Below are 18,470 nucleotides of genomic sequence, written 5' to 3'. Positions count from 1 at the left end.
CATCAGGTGAGTTTATTACTCGGTGCATCTCATTACCAATACTACAATACTATTTAGTACATACAATCAAGTATACTGGTATGAGTATTGAGACACACCCATTTTTCTGAAAATCTGCTACAATTAAATGTGTGACGGCAGAGGTCGCCGTTGGTCTGTGGGCCATGAACTTGTAGAGTGAGTAAACAACCTGACGATTACTAAAAAACATTGTATCGCCATCGCTCACTGTCCAAGGAATTAAACGATAGTTATCGCTTGTGGATGAAGAAGCAACGGTAGCGGATAGCTACCAAACACCCCGGCCATATTATGCGTCTGTAAAATGCAAATAAAATCAAATGTATCCATAAAGCACATTTAATAACAAGGCAATGGGGGATCTTGTTACGAGCCTCTGTTTGATAGCTCGAAGTGGTTATGATAACACAGTCATTTTGATTGTAGGCTACTGGTCTGCAGCGATCGGGGACGCACCGCGCGGTGGGCGGGATTTCATCCAGCAGGAAGGAGTGCTTCACAAACACACAGCTGCTGAAACCACGGACGGACCGATGGCCCGCGGACATGAACTGTAACCCGTGGCAGTGCCCTGGTCTGCAGAACGGGCGTCTGGAAACTACCTTCTAGCTTTTGATACTCAAAACAAGCATCTTGTTCGTCGATTTGTTAGTCGGTGTCTGGGAGAAGGTTTTTCAACGCCTCCAAAAATGTGGATATCTCCGGAGGAGGTGTTGCTTGCCAACGCTCTCTGGGTGAGCGAAAGAGCAAACCCGTTTTTTATTCTCCAGCGGCGAAAGGGCCATGGAAAAGGCGGTGGCATCACTGGTGAGTAATAGTACATTATATCGTGTCCATGATTGCATCAAATATACTGTTGCGTTTGTGAACTGGACACCTTAAAAGGGCAAGCTAGCGAGCTAGTTACCTTCTGGCTGCGGACATCCTACTGCTGGCTGCCTGCGTTGCCTTCTATGTTGTGTTGACGTGTAGCTAGCTTACCTTAGGCAGTTGACTAGTTAAAAATACTGCTGCAGGTGTTTGTGAATATTAGCTAGCTAGTTACTAAGTTTGTGCACATACATATAGCCTACTTGTTGTTTATGTTGGCCTGCCTATGTTTGTTACACGTTTGCCAATATTACCAATGTAGCATTAAAGAAAACCCCATTGGACGATTTCTAGTCACGAGATCAATCAGATGATGTTTGTTTGCATAGACTACCCTTTTCCTGAAATCATTTTGCAACAAGCATATTGACGGTGAACTGCGGTGTGACATGCTACCCCTCAGTGTACTTATTTAATCCTTTTGGCAAATGCCAACAGTCTATAGAGTAAATGCCGTTGGGACAAATGTCTTTCTTAAAATAGATCCCAGAACAATTAGGCTAACTCATGTCTACTGTCTATGTGTAGGCCTAACTAGATTTCCCCCCCCCCCCCCCCCCCCCCCAGGTCATTTATTCTCGGTGACACAAGTGTCCTGTTCATCCCCCCGACAGTTTGACGTTTTCAATTGAACCCAATCACTATCAATTGAACCCATTAACTAGTCGTTAATTTATTAACCCAAACCACATCCTGGATTTTCTCTTTGATAACCCATACAAAGCTTTGCCAAATAACCTATTTATCCTAATTGAATCACAGGGGATTTTGATGTGTGAATGCGGATCCAACTTCTCCCCCCCCCCCCTAGTAGAGTTGTTACAGGTTCTTCCGAGCCAGCACGAATGTCACCATTCAGGCTTACCTACACATTACCAGGTCATGTGAAGACGGTCAAATGTGCGGAAGGTGCAGCGTGCCTGACAGAGTAGTGTGATGATTGAGAATTACGTTTTATAGGCCTATAGCCTATATACCTGTAGAATACAGTTGATTTCCTATGTGCTAATCTGAGATGGGAAGTAACAAAGGACAAATACTTTGTTGCTGTACTTAGATTTTTTCTGGGATCAGTAATTGACTTCACTATTTATTTTTCAACAACATTTTACTTCACTCCTTACATTTTCTTTCTACTTCTTAGATTTGTGAGGATTTTTTTTTTTTAGATGTTTCCCTGCTCCAACACACTTGATTCAAATGAATGGTCATAAAGAGGCTTCTGCAGAGCTAGATAACGACCCATTTATTTGAATGGTGTTCTCTGAGGACTAGGGTGGGGAAACACTGTAAAAAGCTACCACGGACCCAGAAGGCCAGAACAACACATGTTTTTTGGAAAGGTTGAAAACACTTTTTCAAAGTTTCAAAGTGCAAGTTTGGTCGTTGATGAGGACTGTACTGTATTTTGCTCTGCTTTATTCTGGTTTAGGCTTCTCGGTTGTCCCCTCCTCCTCTCTCCTGTCCTCTCATTTCATTGTGTAAAAACAAAAAAAGTTTAGAAAGATTGAAAAAAAGGTTGAAACATTTTTTTTTAAATAAAATATGTTTGCAAAAGTTTAGAATGGTTGAAAAAATCTGACTTAGGACCAGCCTGTTAGATCAGACCTGAGACCAGTTCTAAAAGGTTCCAAAACATTTAACAAAATAATTTTGAAAGGTTGAAAAGATCTAACTTGATATCACTGTTAGATATGACCTGAGACCAGCCTGTTAGATCTGATTTGGGACCAGCCTTTCAGATCTGACCTGAGACCAGCCTTTTAGATCTGACCTGAGACCAGCCTTTTAGATATGACTTGATACCAGCCTTTTAGATTTGACTTGAGATCAGCCTTTTAGATCTGACTTGAGACCAGCCTTTTAGATCTGACCTGAGACCAGCCTTTTAGATCTGACCTGAGACCAGCCTTTTAGATCTGACTTGAGACCAGCCTTTTAGATTTGACTTGAGATCAGCCTTTTAGATCTGACCTGAGACCAGCCTTTTAGATCTGACCTGAGACCAGCCTTTTAGATCTGACTTGAGACCAGCCTTTTAGATCTGACCTGAGAGCAGCCTTTTAGATCTGACCTGAGAGCAGCCTTTTAGATCTGACCTGAGACCAGCCTTTTAGATCTGACTTGTTGTGACCAGCCTTAAAAAACAAAAATAAACAAATTATTTCACTTAATTGTTGTATGTTATCTTTGTTGTTCTTTATTTACTATAAACACCATCCTTTGACCTTCATGCTTCAGAGAGACTCTGCTCGTCCAACTGTGTGTCTTAACTGGTCATTTTTATGTTGAGGTGTATGTTAAACCATTTTTCCTATCTGCAGATTACGAATACTTGTGCGGAAACCCAGAACTCAACTGAACTCAGTCACTCCGTTGAATGAACAGACAGACTAAACACTTCATCAGCGCATTAATCATCACGTGTTCACTCTTCATCACACCTCACTGAGTCCTTTCCTTCTCTGATTTGTGTGCAGGCTTGTTGGTGGGCACCCTGGACGTGGTCCTGGACTCTAGCGCCAGGGTGGCTCCCTACAGGATCCTCCACCAGACTGGAGAGTCTCAGCTGTTCTGGAGCATTGCTTGCGGTGGGTGCTGCGACTCACTTCAGGACAGGGACAGGCCTATGATGCTGGGTCCGTTAGGTCTCTGTGCTGGCTAGGGAGGGATGCCGACAGCTCTGTTTCATATGCGCTGTGTCTGGGAAATACAGACCGTTCCTTGACTCTGACAGCTGAAACGCTGTTAGAACTCTGCTCTTCAGATCACATCTGGGCTTTCTGCAGTGTGTCCCACAGATTAGAAATCAATGTATTTAATTAATAATTCGCTACACAGAACTTAAAAAAAAATTAAATATATGTATTATGCTGGATGCTGTTCTTCTCTCCTGCTCTTTTTTCAAAGTGCGTATGCTGACGTTGTGACTGTGTATGTTAGAGAGACTTGTGAGTGACAGAGAGATGGAGGGAGAGCAGGGAAAGGTTACTGTGAGGGTAAAGGACTGTGTGTGTTACTGTGAGGGTACAGGACTGTGTGTGTTACTGTGAGGGTACAGGACTGTGTGTGTTACTGTGAGGGTAAAGGACTCCTTGTGTTTCTAGGCTCCTCTAGAAAGGAGATAACTGAACACTGGGAGTGGCTGGAGGCTAACCTGCTCCAGACTCTCTCCATCTTCGACAACGATGAGGACATCACTACGTTTGTCAAGGGGAAGATCCAGGTAAGAAAGACTTCAGAACATAATTTCCACTCCAGCTGGGATGTTTCTTCAGTGGTTGTTTTGACATGTGAAGGTGCATCATTGTCACATGAAGCTTAAATTCCTGAAATCTGGAAGGTTTGAATGTAAAGCAGTGAGACCTCCCCAAGGTTTCAGTAAGGCTGTGGATCTCAGACTGGTGGCGTCTCTGCATCTAAACACTAGTGTGAGAGGAACTGCAGACATAATGCACTAAAAATCTCCAAACCCACAACTCCCCCCTCCCCCCCCCCCCCCCCCCCCCCACACACACACAGGGCATCATCGCTGAGGAAAACAAGAGCAAGCTGGCCCAGGAGGATGAGGACTCTGGGAAGTTCCGCGAGGCTGAGGTGAAGATGCGGAGGCTGTTTGGGATGCCGGACGAGGAGAAGCTGGTGAACTACTACTCCTGCAGCTACTGGAAGGGCCGCGTGCCGCGCCAGGGCTGGGCCTACCTCAGCGTCAACCATCTCTGCTTCTACTCCTTCCTGCTGGGGAAAGAAGGTGGGGGGGGGGGTCTGTGAGAGAGAGAGAGAGTGTGTGTGGGAGAGAGAGAGAATGTGTGTGTGAGAGAGTGTGTGTGGTCTTTTCTACCTACCCTTATGGGGACCAAATGTTTAGTGAAACACAAAGAACTAACCAAAAGGCCCGACAGCTTCAAATGCTTTTTTTCCGTTGTTGTTAAGGTTTCTTCCCCTATATGAGCTACTATACTTGTACACAATATCATATGTGTCTGACTGAACGAGAGGAAGTGAGATGATCAGGCGAGAGGAGCAGTGAGTGTGTGTGAGGGATTAAGACTGTGTTAAATAGGGAACGTGGTGAACAGAGCTGTGTGTTAACCAACCCCCAACAGAATACTTCTGCTAATTAAGTTTAGCCAGACAGAACCCATGGTTATCTTAAATGGCATGCTTGGAATGATTCTCTTTCTGTTCCTCCTCCTCCCTTCTGCCCCTGCTGTTTGCTGTCCTACCCTCTCCACCTCCTCCCTCCCTTCTGCCCCTGCTGTTTGCTGTCCTACCCTCTCCACCTCCTCCCTCCTCTTCCCTTCTGCCCCTGCTGTTTGCTGTCCTACCCTCTCCACCTCCTCCCTCCCTCCTCTCCCTCTGTCCCTCCCTAACTGCCCCATTTTCTTCTCCCCCTCTGTTCCTCCCTTCTCCTATTTCCCCCCCTCCAGTCACCCTGGTGGTCCAGTGGACCGATGTGACCCAGCTGGAGAAGAACGCCACCCTGCTGTTCCCGGAGAGCGTGCGTGTGAGCACTCGCACCACAGAGCATTACTTCTCCATGTTCCTCAACATCAACGACACCTTCAAACTCATGGAGCAGCTGGCCAACATCGCCATGCGGCAGCTCCTCGACAACGAGGGCTTTGCCGCTGATCACTCACTGCCCAAACCCTGCAAGACACTGAAGAACGTGTCAGCGCTCAAGAGGTTTGCAGCCCCAGGGAGGGTCTTTATTATGGGATGGTTAGGGTTAGGGGGGAGGGAGGGTTATGGGATGGTTAGGGTTAGGGGGGAGGGAGGATTACTATGGGATGGTTAGGGGGGAGGGAGGGTTACTATGGGATGGTTAGGGTTAGGGGGGAGGGAGGGTTACTATGGGATGGTTGGGGTTAGGGGGGAGGGAGGGTTACTATGGGATGGTTAGGGTTAGGGGGGAGGGAGGGTTACTATGGGATGGTTGGGGTTAGGGGGGAGGGAGGGTTACTATGGGATGGTTGGGGTTAGGGGGGAGGGAGGGTTACTATGGGATGGTTGGGGTTAGGGGGGAGGGAGGGTTACTATGGGATGGTTGGGGTTAGGGGGGAGGGAGGGTTACTATGGGATGGTTGGGGTTAGGGGGGAGGGAGGGTTACTATGGGATGGTTGGGGTTAGGGGGGAGGGAGGGTTACTATGGGATGGTTGGGGTTAGGGGGGAGGGAGGGTTACTATGGGATGGTTGGGGTTAGGGGGGAGGGAGGGTTACTATGGGATGGTTGGGGTTGGGTGTTGAAGGTGTGTGTTCCTCTGGGGGAGGGGGCCAGGTGTTGACGTTGTGTGCCCCCCCAGGGACCTGGACGCCAGGGCTAAGAACGAGAGGTACCGGGCTCTGTTCCGGCTCACCCCAGAGGAGCGTCTGGACGGGCACACAGACTGCACCCTGTGGACTCCCTTCGCTAAGATGCACATCGTGGGCCAGCTGTTTGTCTCCAACAACTACATCTGTTTCACTAGCCGAGAGGAAGACCTCTGTCAGCTCATCATACCGCTACGAGAGGTACACACACTTATACACATATATACACTCACATACAGTGCCCTCCAAAAGTATTGGAACAGTGAGGCGAATTCCTTTATTTTTGCTGTAGACTGAAAACATTTGGGCTTGACATCAAATAATGAACGTGAGACCAGAGATCAACGTTTCAGCTTTTATTTCCAAGTATTTACATCAGGATCTGATGCACAACTAAGAAAATATCACATTTTGTTTGAATCCACCCATTTGTCATGTGAGCAAAAGTATTGGAACAGATATACTTAAAACATATTTAAGTGAATAAGACTTAATATTTAGTTGCAAATCCTTTGCTTTCAATAACTGCAGCAAGTCTGTGACCCATTGACGTCACCAAACTTTTGCATTCTTCCTTTTTGATGCTTTCCCAGGCTTTCACTGCAGCCTCTTTCAGTTGTTGTTTGTTTTGTGGGGTTCCTCCCTTCAGTCTCCTCTTAAGCAGGTAAAATGCATGCTCTATAGGGTTTAAGTCTGGAGATTGACTTGGCCAGTCTAATACCTTCCATTTCTTGCCCCTGATGAACTCCTTTGTTGTTTTGGCAGTGTGTTTTGGGTCGTTATCTTGCTGCATGATGAAGGCTCTGCCAATCAGTTTGGTTGCATCTTTCCTTAAATTGGCAGACAAAATGTTTCTGTAGACTTCCGAGTTCATTTTGCTGCTGCCATCATGTGTTACATCCTCAATGAAGATTAATGAGCCCGTCCTAGAAGAAGCCATGCAAGCCCAAGCCATGACATTACCTCCACCGTGTTTCACAGATGAGCTTGTGTGTTGGGGATCATGAGCAGTTCCTTTCTTTCTCCAAACTTTAGCCTTTCCATCACTTTGGTAAAAGTTAATCTTTGTCTCATCAGTCCATAAAACTTTGTCCCAGAATTTTTGAGGTTCATCTCTGTACTTTTTGGCAAATTCCAGCCTGGCCTTCCTATTCTTCTTGCTAATGAGTGGTTTGCATCTTCTGGTGTAGCCCTTGTACTTTTGTTCATGAAGTCTTCTGCGAACAGTAGATAGTGATACCTTCACTCCTGCCATCTGGAGGTTGTTGCTGATCTCACTAACAGTTGTTTTAGGGTCTTTCTTTACAGCTCTCACAATGTTTCTGTCATCAACTGCTGATGTTTTCCTTGGTCTACCTGTTCGACGTCTGTTACTTAGTACACCAGTAGTTTTCTTCTTCTTCAGGACATTCCAAATGGTTGTACTGGCTATGGCCAATGTTTCTGCAATGGCTCTGATTGATTTTCCATCTTCTCTAAGACTCACAATTGCTTGTTTTTCACCCAAAGACAGCGCTCCGGTTTTCATGTTGTTTTCACCTCTGAATACAGTCTGCATAGACAAAACCTATCTTACCCAATCTGAACCTGAGTGTAGAGATTCAGTGGTATTTATTGATTGAATAATGTATGTAATAGGACACACCTGGGCAACAAAACACACCTGTCAGTCACATGTTCCAATACTTTTGCTCACGTGACAAATGGGTGGGTTCGAACAAAAAGGTGATATTTTCTAATTTGTGCATCAGATCCTGATGTAAATACCTGGAAATAAAAGCTGAAACGTTGATCTCTGGTTTCACGTTCATCGTTTGATGTCAAGCCCAAATGTTTTCAGTCTACAGCAAAAATAAAGGAATTGGCCTCACTGTTCCAATACTTTTGGAGGGCACTGTATACACATACACACACTCATACCCACTTCCACTCGCCCTTCTCTCCCCCCCTCTCTCTCCCCCCAGGTGTCCATAGTGGAGAAGGCTGATAGCAGCAGTGTGCTGCCATGTCCTGTCTCCATCAGCACTAAGAGCAAGATGACCTTCCTGTTTGCTAACCTCAGAGACCGGGACTTCCTGGTCCAGCGCATCTCTGACTTCCTGCAGCGCACCCCCGACAACCTTTGGAGCGATGCCAGGGATCTGACTGGTCACTCGGTGAGTCAATCAGACAGTCAGCCAATTAGGGTCACATTCTTTTCCCTGTAATCTCTCAGGTGATCAGACACCATCTCCTCTGTGTTCAAGCTGCTCTTCCTCCCTGACCTCCAGGCGTCCTCCAGCCCCGGCACCTCGCTCCCCTCCAGCCCCCCCTCGTCTGGGGCGGGGGGGCCCCAGGGGCGCCACTACTCCGCCAGCCTGCCCACGGCCTCCCAGGGCCTCCTGCGAATCTACCAGAAAGACGCTCCTGAAGACCTGGGGCCCAAAGCTGTGAGTCAGCAGGTCATCGGTGAGGAGGGGGGGGGGGGGAGCTTCTGGATTGTCTTTTTGTTAACAACCTTTCTTTTCTTCCTCCATCCCTCCCTTCCTCCTCACTCCTCCCTCCCAGACCAAGGAGAAGATGAAGGAGGAGTCATGGAACATCCACTTCTTTGAATTTGGCCGTGGCGTGTGTATGTACCGTACGTCCAAGACCAGAGAGCTGGTGCTCAACGGCATCCCAGAAACCCTGCGAGGAGAGCTCTGGATGCTCTTCTCAGGTACCCTCCTCCATCCCTCCCTCCTCCATCCCTCCATCTGCAGCCCTCCATCCCTCCATCTGCAGCCCTCCCTCCTCCGTCCCTCCATCATTCACTCCAGCCATACTACTGGGTAGTCTCTCCTAGTGTAGTCCAGTCAGTGCTGGGCAGAGCAGGCCTCACCACAGTGCTGGGCAGAGCAGGCCTCACCACAGTGCTGGGCAGAGCAGGCTTCACCACAGTGCTGGGCAGAGCAGGCCTCACCACAGTGCTGGGTAGAGCAGGCCTCACCACAGTGCTGGGCAGAGCAGGCTTCACCACAGTGCTGGGCAGAGCAGGCCTCACCACAGTGCTGGGCAGAGCAGGCCTCACCACAGTGCTGGGTAGAGCAGGCCTCACCACAGTGCTGGGTAGAGCAGGCCTCACCACAGTGCTGGGCAGGGCAGGCCTCACCACAGTGCTGGGCAGAGCAGGCTTCACCACAGTGCTGGGCAGAGCAGGCCTCACCACAGTGCTGGGCAGAGCAGGCTTCACCACAGTGCTGGGCAGAGCAGGCTTCACCACAGTGCTGGGCAGAGCAGGCCTCACCACAGTGCTGGGCAGAGCAGGCCTCACCACAGTGCTGGGCAGAGCAGGCCTCACCACAGTGCTGGGCAGAGCAGGCTTCACCACAGTGCTGGGCAGAGCAGGCCTCACCACAGTGCTGGGCAGAGCAGGCCTCACCACAGTGCTGGGCAGAGCAGGCCTCACCACAGTGCTGGGCAGAGCAGGCCTCACCACAGTGCTCGGCAGAGCAGGCCTCACCACAGTGCTGGGCAGAGCAGGCCTCACCACAGTGCTCGGCAGAGCAGGCCTCACCACAGTGCTGGGCAGAGCAGGCCTCACCACAGTGCTCGGCAGAGCAGGCCTCACCACAGTGCTGGGCAGAGCAGGCCTCACCACAGTGCTGGGCAGAGCAGGCCTCTGATGCTGGTCTACTTCCAGCGCTGCAGTCACCACCTCAGCAACATGCCTCCTCTTCAGAAGCTGCTCTTGCTGTCCAATATGAAAGGTAGTAATAATAACATGTGCCTCTCTCTTTCTCTCTCCATCTCTCCCCCTGTATCTCTCTCTCCCCCCCCCCCCAGGAGCCCAGAATGAGATGGCGACCCACCCAGGTTACTATGGTGAGCTGGTGGAGCAGGCGATGGGTCTGTGCACCCTGGCCACAGAGGAGATAGAGAGGGACCTGCACCGCTCCATGCCTGAGCACCACGCCTTCCAGAACGAGACGGGCATCGCTGCGCTGCGTCGCGTCCTCACCGCCTACGCCTGCCGCAACCCCGGCATCGGCTACTGCCAGGTACTGTGGTGTGTGGCCCCTGTGCAGAGCAGGTACTGTGGTGTGTGGCCCCTGTGCAGAGCAGGTACTGTGGTGTGTGGCCCCTGTGCAGAGCAGGTACTGTGGTGTGTGGCCCCTGTGCAGAGCAGGTACTGTGGTGTGGCTCCTGTGCAGAGCAGGTACTGTGGTGTGTGGCTCCTGTGCAGAGCAGGTACTGTGGTGTGGCTCCTGTGCAGAGCAGGTACTGTGGTGTGTGGCCCCTGTGCAGAGCAGGTACTGTGGTGTGTGGCTCCTGAGCAGAGCAGGTACTGTGGTGTGTGGCTCCTGTGCAGAGCAGGTACTGTGGTGTGTGGCTCCTGTGCAGAGCAGGTGTCCTGAGGGAGGAAGAAGCTGAAGGGAGCTGCTGGGATCATCACAGCAGGAAGGATGAGGATGTGTTTGTCTGGCAGATGCTTGTATCCTGACCTGGGGCCTCTGGTTCTGCAGTCAGCTGCTCTAACTGCTGAGCTGGATCTGTCTGGAGGGTGGAGGGTGTTTGTGGTTTTACACAAATGAAACAAGCTCTCCTCTCTCTCTCCCCCCCCCCCCCCCTCTCTCTCTCCCCCCCTCTCTCTTCCCTCCAGGCCATGAACATCGTGACCTCGGTTCTGCTGCTCTACTGTACGGAGGAGGAGGCCTTCTGGCTGCTGGTGGCTCTGTGTGAGAGGATGCTGCCTGACTACTACAACACCAGGGTCGTAGGTCAGCCACCCACCTGTCTGCCTGTCTGCCTGCCTGTCTGCCTGCCTGTCTGCCAGCCTGTCTGCCTGTCTTTATAGCTCACCCTCTTCTCTGTGCTGTGCAGGAGCGCTGGTGGACCAGGGTGTGTTTGAGGAGCTGACTAAAGAGTGCCTCCCCCTGCTGTACGAGCACATGCAGGACCTGGGGGTGATCTCTACCATCTCCCTGTCCTGGTTCCTCACCCTCTTCCTGTCCGTCATGCCCTTCGACAGCGCCGCCGTGGTGGTGGACTGCTTCTTCTATGAGGGCATCAAGGTGATCTTTCAGGTGGCCCTGGCTGTGCTGCACGCCAACATGGACCATCTGCTGAGCTGCTCTGACGAGGGCGAAGCCATGACCATACTGGGCAGGTGAGGAGGGAGGGAGGGAGGGTGCAGTAGGGGTGTGTAGGATGATGGTGGATGGTGACAGCCCCCCCTCCCCTCAGGTACCTGGATAACGTGGTGAACAAACAGACTGTGTCTCCCCCCATCCCTCACCTCCACGCCCTACTGACCAGCGGGGACCAGCCCCCCCCGGAGATCGACGTGTTTGAGCTCGTCAAGGCCTCTTACGAGGTCAGTTTACCCCCTCCTCCCCTGGCCTGGTCTACCCACAGTCCTGCAACAAGACCTGGTTCAGTTCCTACGTGGAACGAGGTGATGAATGTTCTCAAGGTGACCCCGCCCCTTTCCTGACCCCGCCCCTCTCCTGTGTCTCTGAGCAGAAGTTTGGGAGCCTGCGTGCTGATGTAATCGAGCAGATGAGGTTCAAGCAGAGGCTGAAGGTCATCCACTCTCTGGAGGACACAGCCAAGAGGAGCGTGGTGAGGACAGGGACCCCTAGGGGGGAGGGAGGGGGGGAGGGTGGAGATGACCCTGCCTTGACCTCTGTTGACCTCCGTTCCATGTGTGTCTCCACAGGTGAGGGCCATTATGACAGAGTCAGCCTTCAGCATCGAGGAGCTGGAGGATCTCTACGTACTCTTCAAGGTGAGGGATGTTCTCTAAGTGACTGGCTGGCTGGTTGACTGACTGGCTGGTTGACTGACTGGCTGGTTGACTGACTGGCTGGTTGACTGGCTGGTTGACTGACTGACTGACTGACTGGCTGGTGTCCATGCAGGCCAAGCACATCACCAGCTGCTACTGGGGCGGCAGCAGCGAGGCGACAGATCGCCACGACCCCAGCCTGCCCTACCTGGAGCAGTACCGTATCGACCTGGGCCAGTTCTCCCAGCTGTTTGGCTCGCTGGCCACATGGCCGTGTGGTGTCCACACCCCCACCCTTGCTGCACGCCTCTTCCGCCTGCTCGACCACAACAAGGACGGCCTCATCAACTTCAAGGAGTTTGTCACCGGCCTCAGTGAGTGGGGGACCTTGGACGACAGCTGAATGGATTCATGAGTATTAGTTTTCTCTCTAGGTGGAGGTTCATTCAGGAATTAAGAATGTTTGTCCTGTGTTGTCCTCCTCAGGTGGCATGTACCATGGAGACATGACAGAGAAGCTGAAGCTACTGTACAAGCTGCACCTGCCCCCAGGTATGCAGGGGGGGGGGGGGGACTCAAGGGAGAAATGGCACAACCCTGATTTGTGTGTAGTGTGTAGTATACAGTGTTGTTGATCATGTCTTGTTTACTTTGCAGCGTTGTGTCCAGAGGAGGCGGAGTCTGCCTTGGAAGCCACACAGTTCTTCACTGATGACACACAGGGTACACACACACACACCCCACAGGGTACACACACACACACACACACCCCCACACAGGGTACACACCCCACAGGGTACACACACACACACCCCACAGGGTACTCACAAATGCTACACACGCTACACACACACCCAAGCTAGCAGCATTCTATACTCGGCGATTGGTGTTTCCTAGGATCCTGTCCCTGCTTGTCTGTATGTTCTTACTCAAACTGTATGTTCTTACTACTGAACATGTCTCCTCATATCCCCCACCCTTTCCTTGCCCTCTCCTCCCCTCACCCTCCATCACCCTCTCCTCACCCTCCATCACCCACTCCTCACCCTCCATCACCCTCTCCTCACCCTCCATCACCCTCTCCTCACCCTCCATCACCCTCCCCTCACCCTCCATCACCCTCTCCTCACCCTCCATCACCCTCCCCTCACCCTCCATCACCCTCTCCTCACCCTCCATCACCCTCCCCTCACCCTCCATCACCCTCCCCTCACCCTCCATCACCCTCTCCTCACCCTCCATCACCCTCCCCTCACCCTCCATCACCCTCCCCTCACCCTCCATCACCCTCTCCTCACCATCACCCTCTCCTCACCCTCCATCACCCTCCCCTCACCCTCCATCACCCTCCCCTCACCCTCCATCACCCTCTCCTCACCCTCCATCACCCTCCCCTCACCCTCCATCACCCTCTCCTCACCCTCCATCACCCTCTCCTCACCCTCCATCACCCTCCCCTCACCCTCCATCACCCTCTCCTCACCCTCCATCACCCTCCCCTCACCCTCCATCACCCTCCCCTCACCCTCCATCACCCTCTCCTCACCATCACCCTCTCCTCACCCTCCATCACCCTCCCCTCACCCTCCATCACCCTCTCCTCACCATCACCCTCCATCACCCTCCATCACCCTCTCCTCACCCTCCATCACCCTCTCCTCACCCTCCATCACCCTCCCCTCACCCTCCATCACCCTCTCCTCACCCTCCATCACCCTCCCCTCACCCTCCATCACCCGCCCCTCACCCTCCATCACCCTCTCCTCACCCTCCATCACCCTCCCCTCACCCTCCCCTCACCCTCCATCACCCTCTCCTCACCCTCCATCACCCTCTCCTCACCATCACCCTCCATCACCCTCCATCACCCTCTCCTCACCCTCCATCACCCTCTCCTCACCCTCCATCACCCTCCCCTCACCCTCCATCACCCTCTCCTCACCCTCCATCACCCTCTCCTCACCCTCCATCACCCTCTCCTCACCCTCCATCACCCTCTCCTCACCCTCCATCACCCTCTCCTCACCCTCCATCACCCTCCCCTCACCCTCCATCACCCTCTCCTCACCCTCCATCACCCTCTCCTCACCCTCCATCACCCTCTCCTCACCCTCCATCACCCTCTCCTCACCCTCCATCACCCTCTCCTCACCCTCCATCACCCTCTCCTCACCTTTTACCCTCCCCTCCTCTTCACTTACTTTTTACCATTTTGATGTCTCTTATTCTCTCTTTTTCTCTTTCAATTCTCTCTTGCTCCGTTTGGTTTCTCACTTCTCCAGAACCTACCTTCCTGTCTGATGTGGACTTCCTGCCGCAGGAAGTGACCCCAGGTTTGTCTCTGTGACTCAGTGGGTCATGAAGCTTTTGATAAGCAGAGTAGTGACCTCATTCTGTCAACAAGCACTCTGTTTAAGGCCTCGCTACAAGCCCCATAAACTCCCAGCACAAGCGACACATTGTGGTTAAGAAACACTAGTCCTCTCTGACAAGACACAAGAGTGGAGGCACTTGAATTCTCTTCGCCGACCCCTCCCATCCTCTCTCTCCTATCTCCTCTCTCCCCTCTCCTTCCTGCTTCCTCGTGGTCGCACTGGGACCTGGAGGAAATGCCTCACTGTCCTTATCTGAGCACTGAATCGTGACCTCTGCCCTTGTGCTTGCTGTCCACCTGTCTCTCCCTAGAATCTATGTTCAGGTGTTGGGTTAGTTCACTCACTTAATCCTTTGTGATGTTGTCTGACCTTCTAGCATGACCTGTCCACTTACACCCCTCCTGTCCCCCCACCTACTCCACGGTCACAGCTTCTGTGGTGCACAGGGGTTTAGTTCAGTTGTTTCTGCCTGGTGTGTTGAGACTGTGTCTGCTGTGCTTGGTGGTGCTGATGATTTGCCTGCTTGTGTTCAGGGGACGAAGTGAAGGAAGGGGGAGATGCGAAGGGGGAGGCAGACGAGAAGAAGGGTGAGTCTGTTCATCACACACACACACTCACTCTAGATCTTAATTATGTATGATGTAGTTCTTCATCTCTCACTGTCAGCCTCTCACAGCACAGGTGCACTTGTTTATATCGCCCTCTGCTGGGTAGAGGGCGATATAAATAAATGACGGTTGTAGTTCCGTGCTGTTGTTTGAAACCTGAGCTGTGTGTTTTCAGAGGACAAGGTGAAGGACTACAAGTATTACCTGAGGATGTGGGCCAAGGAGAAGGAGCCCAAGAAGGAGACCATTAAAGACCTACCCAGGATGAACCAGGTACATCATCTTCTTTAAGAAACTAACCACTGTAAAACTGTCACAACCCTGCCCTTCGAGGTCCTGGATGGTCTGTGATGTGTAGCTCCTTGGATGAAAGCATCAGCTGAGTGTTTTTAAAGAGGAGCTGCCAGATCAACTGGGCCCTGGACTGTTCCCTGCTGACTCTCCTCCATCCCCCCTCTCCTCCTCCTTAATCCTCCTCCTTCCTTCTGTCCCCTCCTCCTCCTCTGACCCCTCTCCTTCTTCTTCCCACATCCATCTCCTCCCTCCCTCCTCCTTCCCCTCCTGCAGGAGCAGTTCATAGAGCTGTGTAAGACTCTCTACAACATGTTCAGTGAGGATCCTCTGGAGCAGGAGCTTTACCACGCCATCGCCACCGTCGCCAGCCTGCTGCTGCGCATCGGAGAGGTGGGCAAGAAGTTCACCAACAATGGTGCCAAGAAGCTCGACGCCACCAGCGCCCTGGCGGTCGTCCCTCCAGGCCCCCTGGCCACCGACCCGCTCCTGCCCGCCCAGGAGGACTCCAACGGGGAGGGTGGATCAGGACAGTCCCAGGTCTGCAGGGCCCTGGCGGAGGCCCAGCTGGAGACTCCTCCGCAGCAGACATCAGACGAGGACGTGAAGGATGACACCTCGGTGTCGTCCTACTCCATGGTGAGTGGTGGCTCGCTGCAGTGCGAGGACATCGCCGACGACACCGTCCTGATTGGCTGCGGGGACCAGCGACGGGGAAGCTCTCTGGATGGCGATTGGTCCATCACCTTCGAGCAGGTGCTGGCCTCCATGCTAACCGAGCCTCCGCTCGTGAACTACTTTGAGAAGAAAGGTGACATCAGAGCCAACATGGTGTCCTGTAGGGCTCAGAGGGGCGTGGAGAGGCAGATGAGCTCCTCCAGCGACCATGAGCTGGCTCATCACTCCGTCTGAGAAACACAGAAGGTTCTGGAAACATTGTCGCCCTCCATCCCCCCGGACCCCCTGACTGTCATCAGGCACTCTGTCACTTGTTGCTTCTGGGGCTTTCATCCCTCACGTCATAACGAGCTCTGGGCCTGGATCTCCCCTTGCTGTCCTTTTTATTTTCCAAAACCAGATGTATCTATCTATAGGACCTATATTACTACTTTACTACCAGATGTATCTATCTATAGGACCTATATTACTACTTTGAACCCACATAGGAACAAGTGTCAGATTACTTTTCAGAAAAGCCACTCTTAATTATTATAATAATACTACACAGGCTTTGTTTTGGTTAGGACTTCAACTACGAGGTTTGTGCAGGATATCAGGATGAAAGGGATGGTCACCCCAAAATACAAAAATATATATATACTTTTATGTATAAATGTAATTTTGATTTTGGGGTAAACTGTCCCTTTTAAAATGTCTATTTTCAGGGTGCCCTTTCAGATTACTTCTCAACCTTCATTTGAACCCAAATCTCAACTGTGGAAGATGGCCTTTATTGTGAGTCAAACCTTTAAGGGGAAAATTCACAACAGTCTCAACTAAAGAAATAAACGGAAGAATTGCCTTAAAATAGAAGCATTATGTTACCTTGGATGTTAGATGTAGATTGAAAATGTCAGTTTGGTTTTCTGAGGGACAAAGCCAAGGGTTATCTGGCCAGTACTTTTAATATCACATTTAAGCAGTTGGTTATCAAAACTACCTCTTAGTGTGCATGTAGGCCTGCTGTTGTTGTAGTACAGTAACACTGGTGTGGTTTAGGAGACTGTCTCATCACCCTACCCTTACGCTCACTAAAACGCCCACCCTTTATTGAACACCACAATTCTCTCTTCGCCCAGATCTAAGTGGATTATTTCAAGTTTATTAAATAATATTTCAAAGTTAAAGAGAGAGAGGTGTTTTTTACGCTCTGTGAACTTGGCTTGATGTTTAACAACTTATAGGCCATCAGGGTATCCATCAGTGTTTTAAATGTCTCATTTGACCCATCATCCTTCATACAGATATTATGTTTAAGTCAGTTAGGACGCCCTTGCTGGCGTTTGTGTACATATTATATTTTCTAAAACATTTAGGTGTTTAACACCGATATGTGGAGTCATTTAAAAGCTTTTTGTATTCTGCGTACATATCATGAGCTTTACAGTGCCGCTTGATATCATAGTCCTGATGCTGTTGGTGAAGAACTAAATATGGTAGCCTGAAACTGAATGATTGCGGGTCTTGAGTAAACAGTGTTACTGTCTTGTACATTTATAACCTTGTTTTATCAAAAAAGTACTTTAGATCACCACATGCGACCATACACATCAGCTTTGAGCATGATATTTTGAAACTGTGATATTCTGCACAGGCACTAGAAAATAACGCCTAGCCTTGCCCCCTCCTTAGTTGTATTATTTCTAGCCTAGGCATCCCCAACTGCCAGTGGAACATTGGCGGGTTAGGGCTATAAATTAAGAACGGCGGGTAAGAATTGAATGAGCTGGACTTGTTTACAGACCGGGCCATGCACAGTTAACCATCTCGGCAGGTCCGAGATCGGTGGAAAATGTGCTGGCTCTCCCCAGTATTGATCTCAGATACTCATTTCCAAGACAACTGCTGTCAGAATTGCGTTAATTAGCCAGGGCTTCAACTGTAATACAATAGGATGGTTTACACAGCCACGCATTATATGGAAACGTCAATGTTTGCCCAAGAAATAAGCTGGAACCATAGAAATATAGGCTACCATACCAAGTATATAAGCACTTTTTAAGAATAGTTTTATACCCAAGTAAAATTTGGCATGGTGTTATTTTTTGTTACAACACCAAAGTCCCAGGTCATTAACCGTTTATTAATTGTTTGCTTATCAAAACAGGCACGGAACTATCACATTTCCCGCTTTGCAACTGGCTATATTTCTGATAGGCCTATTTAATGACGACCCTAATGAACCTGACTAATGTATGTGTTTACTTATTTAGCTCTACTTGCTAAATGTGAACAGGATATTGGACTGATTATGCACATAAGGGTTCTTGTTAAGATCCTGGATATGTGGCAGTCTTTAAATCCTAATTGCAAACGTCTTTGCTTACTGTATCAACCTAACACTTTATTTATTCACCCGTTTGCTTTTTTAATTGTCGTTGATCTGTACTGTACTATACTGTGTAATAAATATACAAATATTGAATGAATCTATCTGGTTGGTGTTGTCTGTTTATGCACTCATAGCAGACCAGTGAACTTCTCGCTGTAGCTCAGCCACAGAGTTATTTGGGCTCAGCTG

The 18,470-nt window shown here is 50.5% G+C and overlaps 1 protein-coding gene across 2 annotated transcripts; it reads left to right on the top strand.

The window, feature by feature from the left end:
* Positions 1-223: 223 nt before the first annotated feature.
* Positions 224-18,378, top strand: LOC124489039 (TBC1 domain family member 9B). 2 transcript variants are annotated; one of them, XM_047051655.1, is made up of 22 exons: positions 224-828; positions 3,372-3,482; positions 3,999-4,117; positions 4,414-4,642; positions 5,322-5,580; positions 6,200-6,407; positions 8,171-8,362; positions 8,477-8,635; positions 8,754-8,904; positions 10,011-10,225; positions 10,828-10,945; positions 11,049-11,334; positions 11,412-11,541; positions 11,691-11,789; positions 11,887-11,955; positions 12,089-12,329; positions 12,442-12,507; positions 12,613-12,678; positions 14,238-14,288; positions 14,864-14,917; positions 15,114-15,211; positions 15,506-18,378. In XM_047051655.1, exons 1-22 carry the CDS (start codon positions 711-713, stop codon positions 16,139-16,141), a joined length of 3,675 nt encoding a protein of 1,224 aa, XP_046907611.1. In that variant the 5' UTR covers positions 224-710; the 3' UTR covers positions 16,142-18,378. The 2 variants fall into 2 exon arrangements, with proteins under 2 accessions (XP_046907611.1, XP_046907612.1); XM_047051656.1 differs by lacking the exon at positions 14,238-14,288 and having other exon boundaries at positions 225-828.
* The last annotated feature ends 92 nt before the right edge of the window (positions 18,379-18,470 follow it).

The sequence above is a fragment of the Hypomesus transpacificus genome, unplaced genomic scaffold (genome assembly GCF_021917145.1).
Source record: "Hypomesus transpacificus isolate Combined female unplaced genomic scaffold, fHypTra1 scaffold_166, whole genome shotgun sequence".
NCBI classification, from domain to species: Eukaryota; Metazoa; Chordata; class Actinopteri; order Osmeriformes; family Osmeridae; genus Hypomesus; species Hypomesus transpacificus.
The sequence above is the reverse complement of the archived record's forward strand: the minus strand, read 5'-3'. Positions and strand labels throughout refer to the sequence as shown.

Coding starts and splice junctions, on each gene's coding strand:
- LOC124489039 (XM_047051655.1), top strand. CDS start 711: ATGTGGATATCTCCGGAGGAGGTGTTGCTTGCCAACGCTCTCTGGGTG. Junction 3,483..3,998: donor GTTCTGGAGCATTGCTTGCG/GTGGGTGCTGCG, acceptor TTGTGTTTCTAG/GCTCCTCTAGAAAGGAGATA. Junction 11,335..11,411: donor GCCATGACCATACTGGGCAG/GTGAGGAGGGAG, acceptor CCCTCCCCTCAG/GTACCTGGATAACGTGGTGA.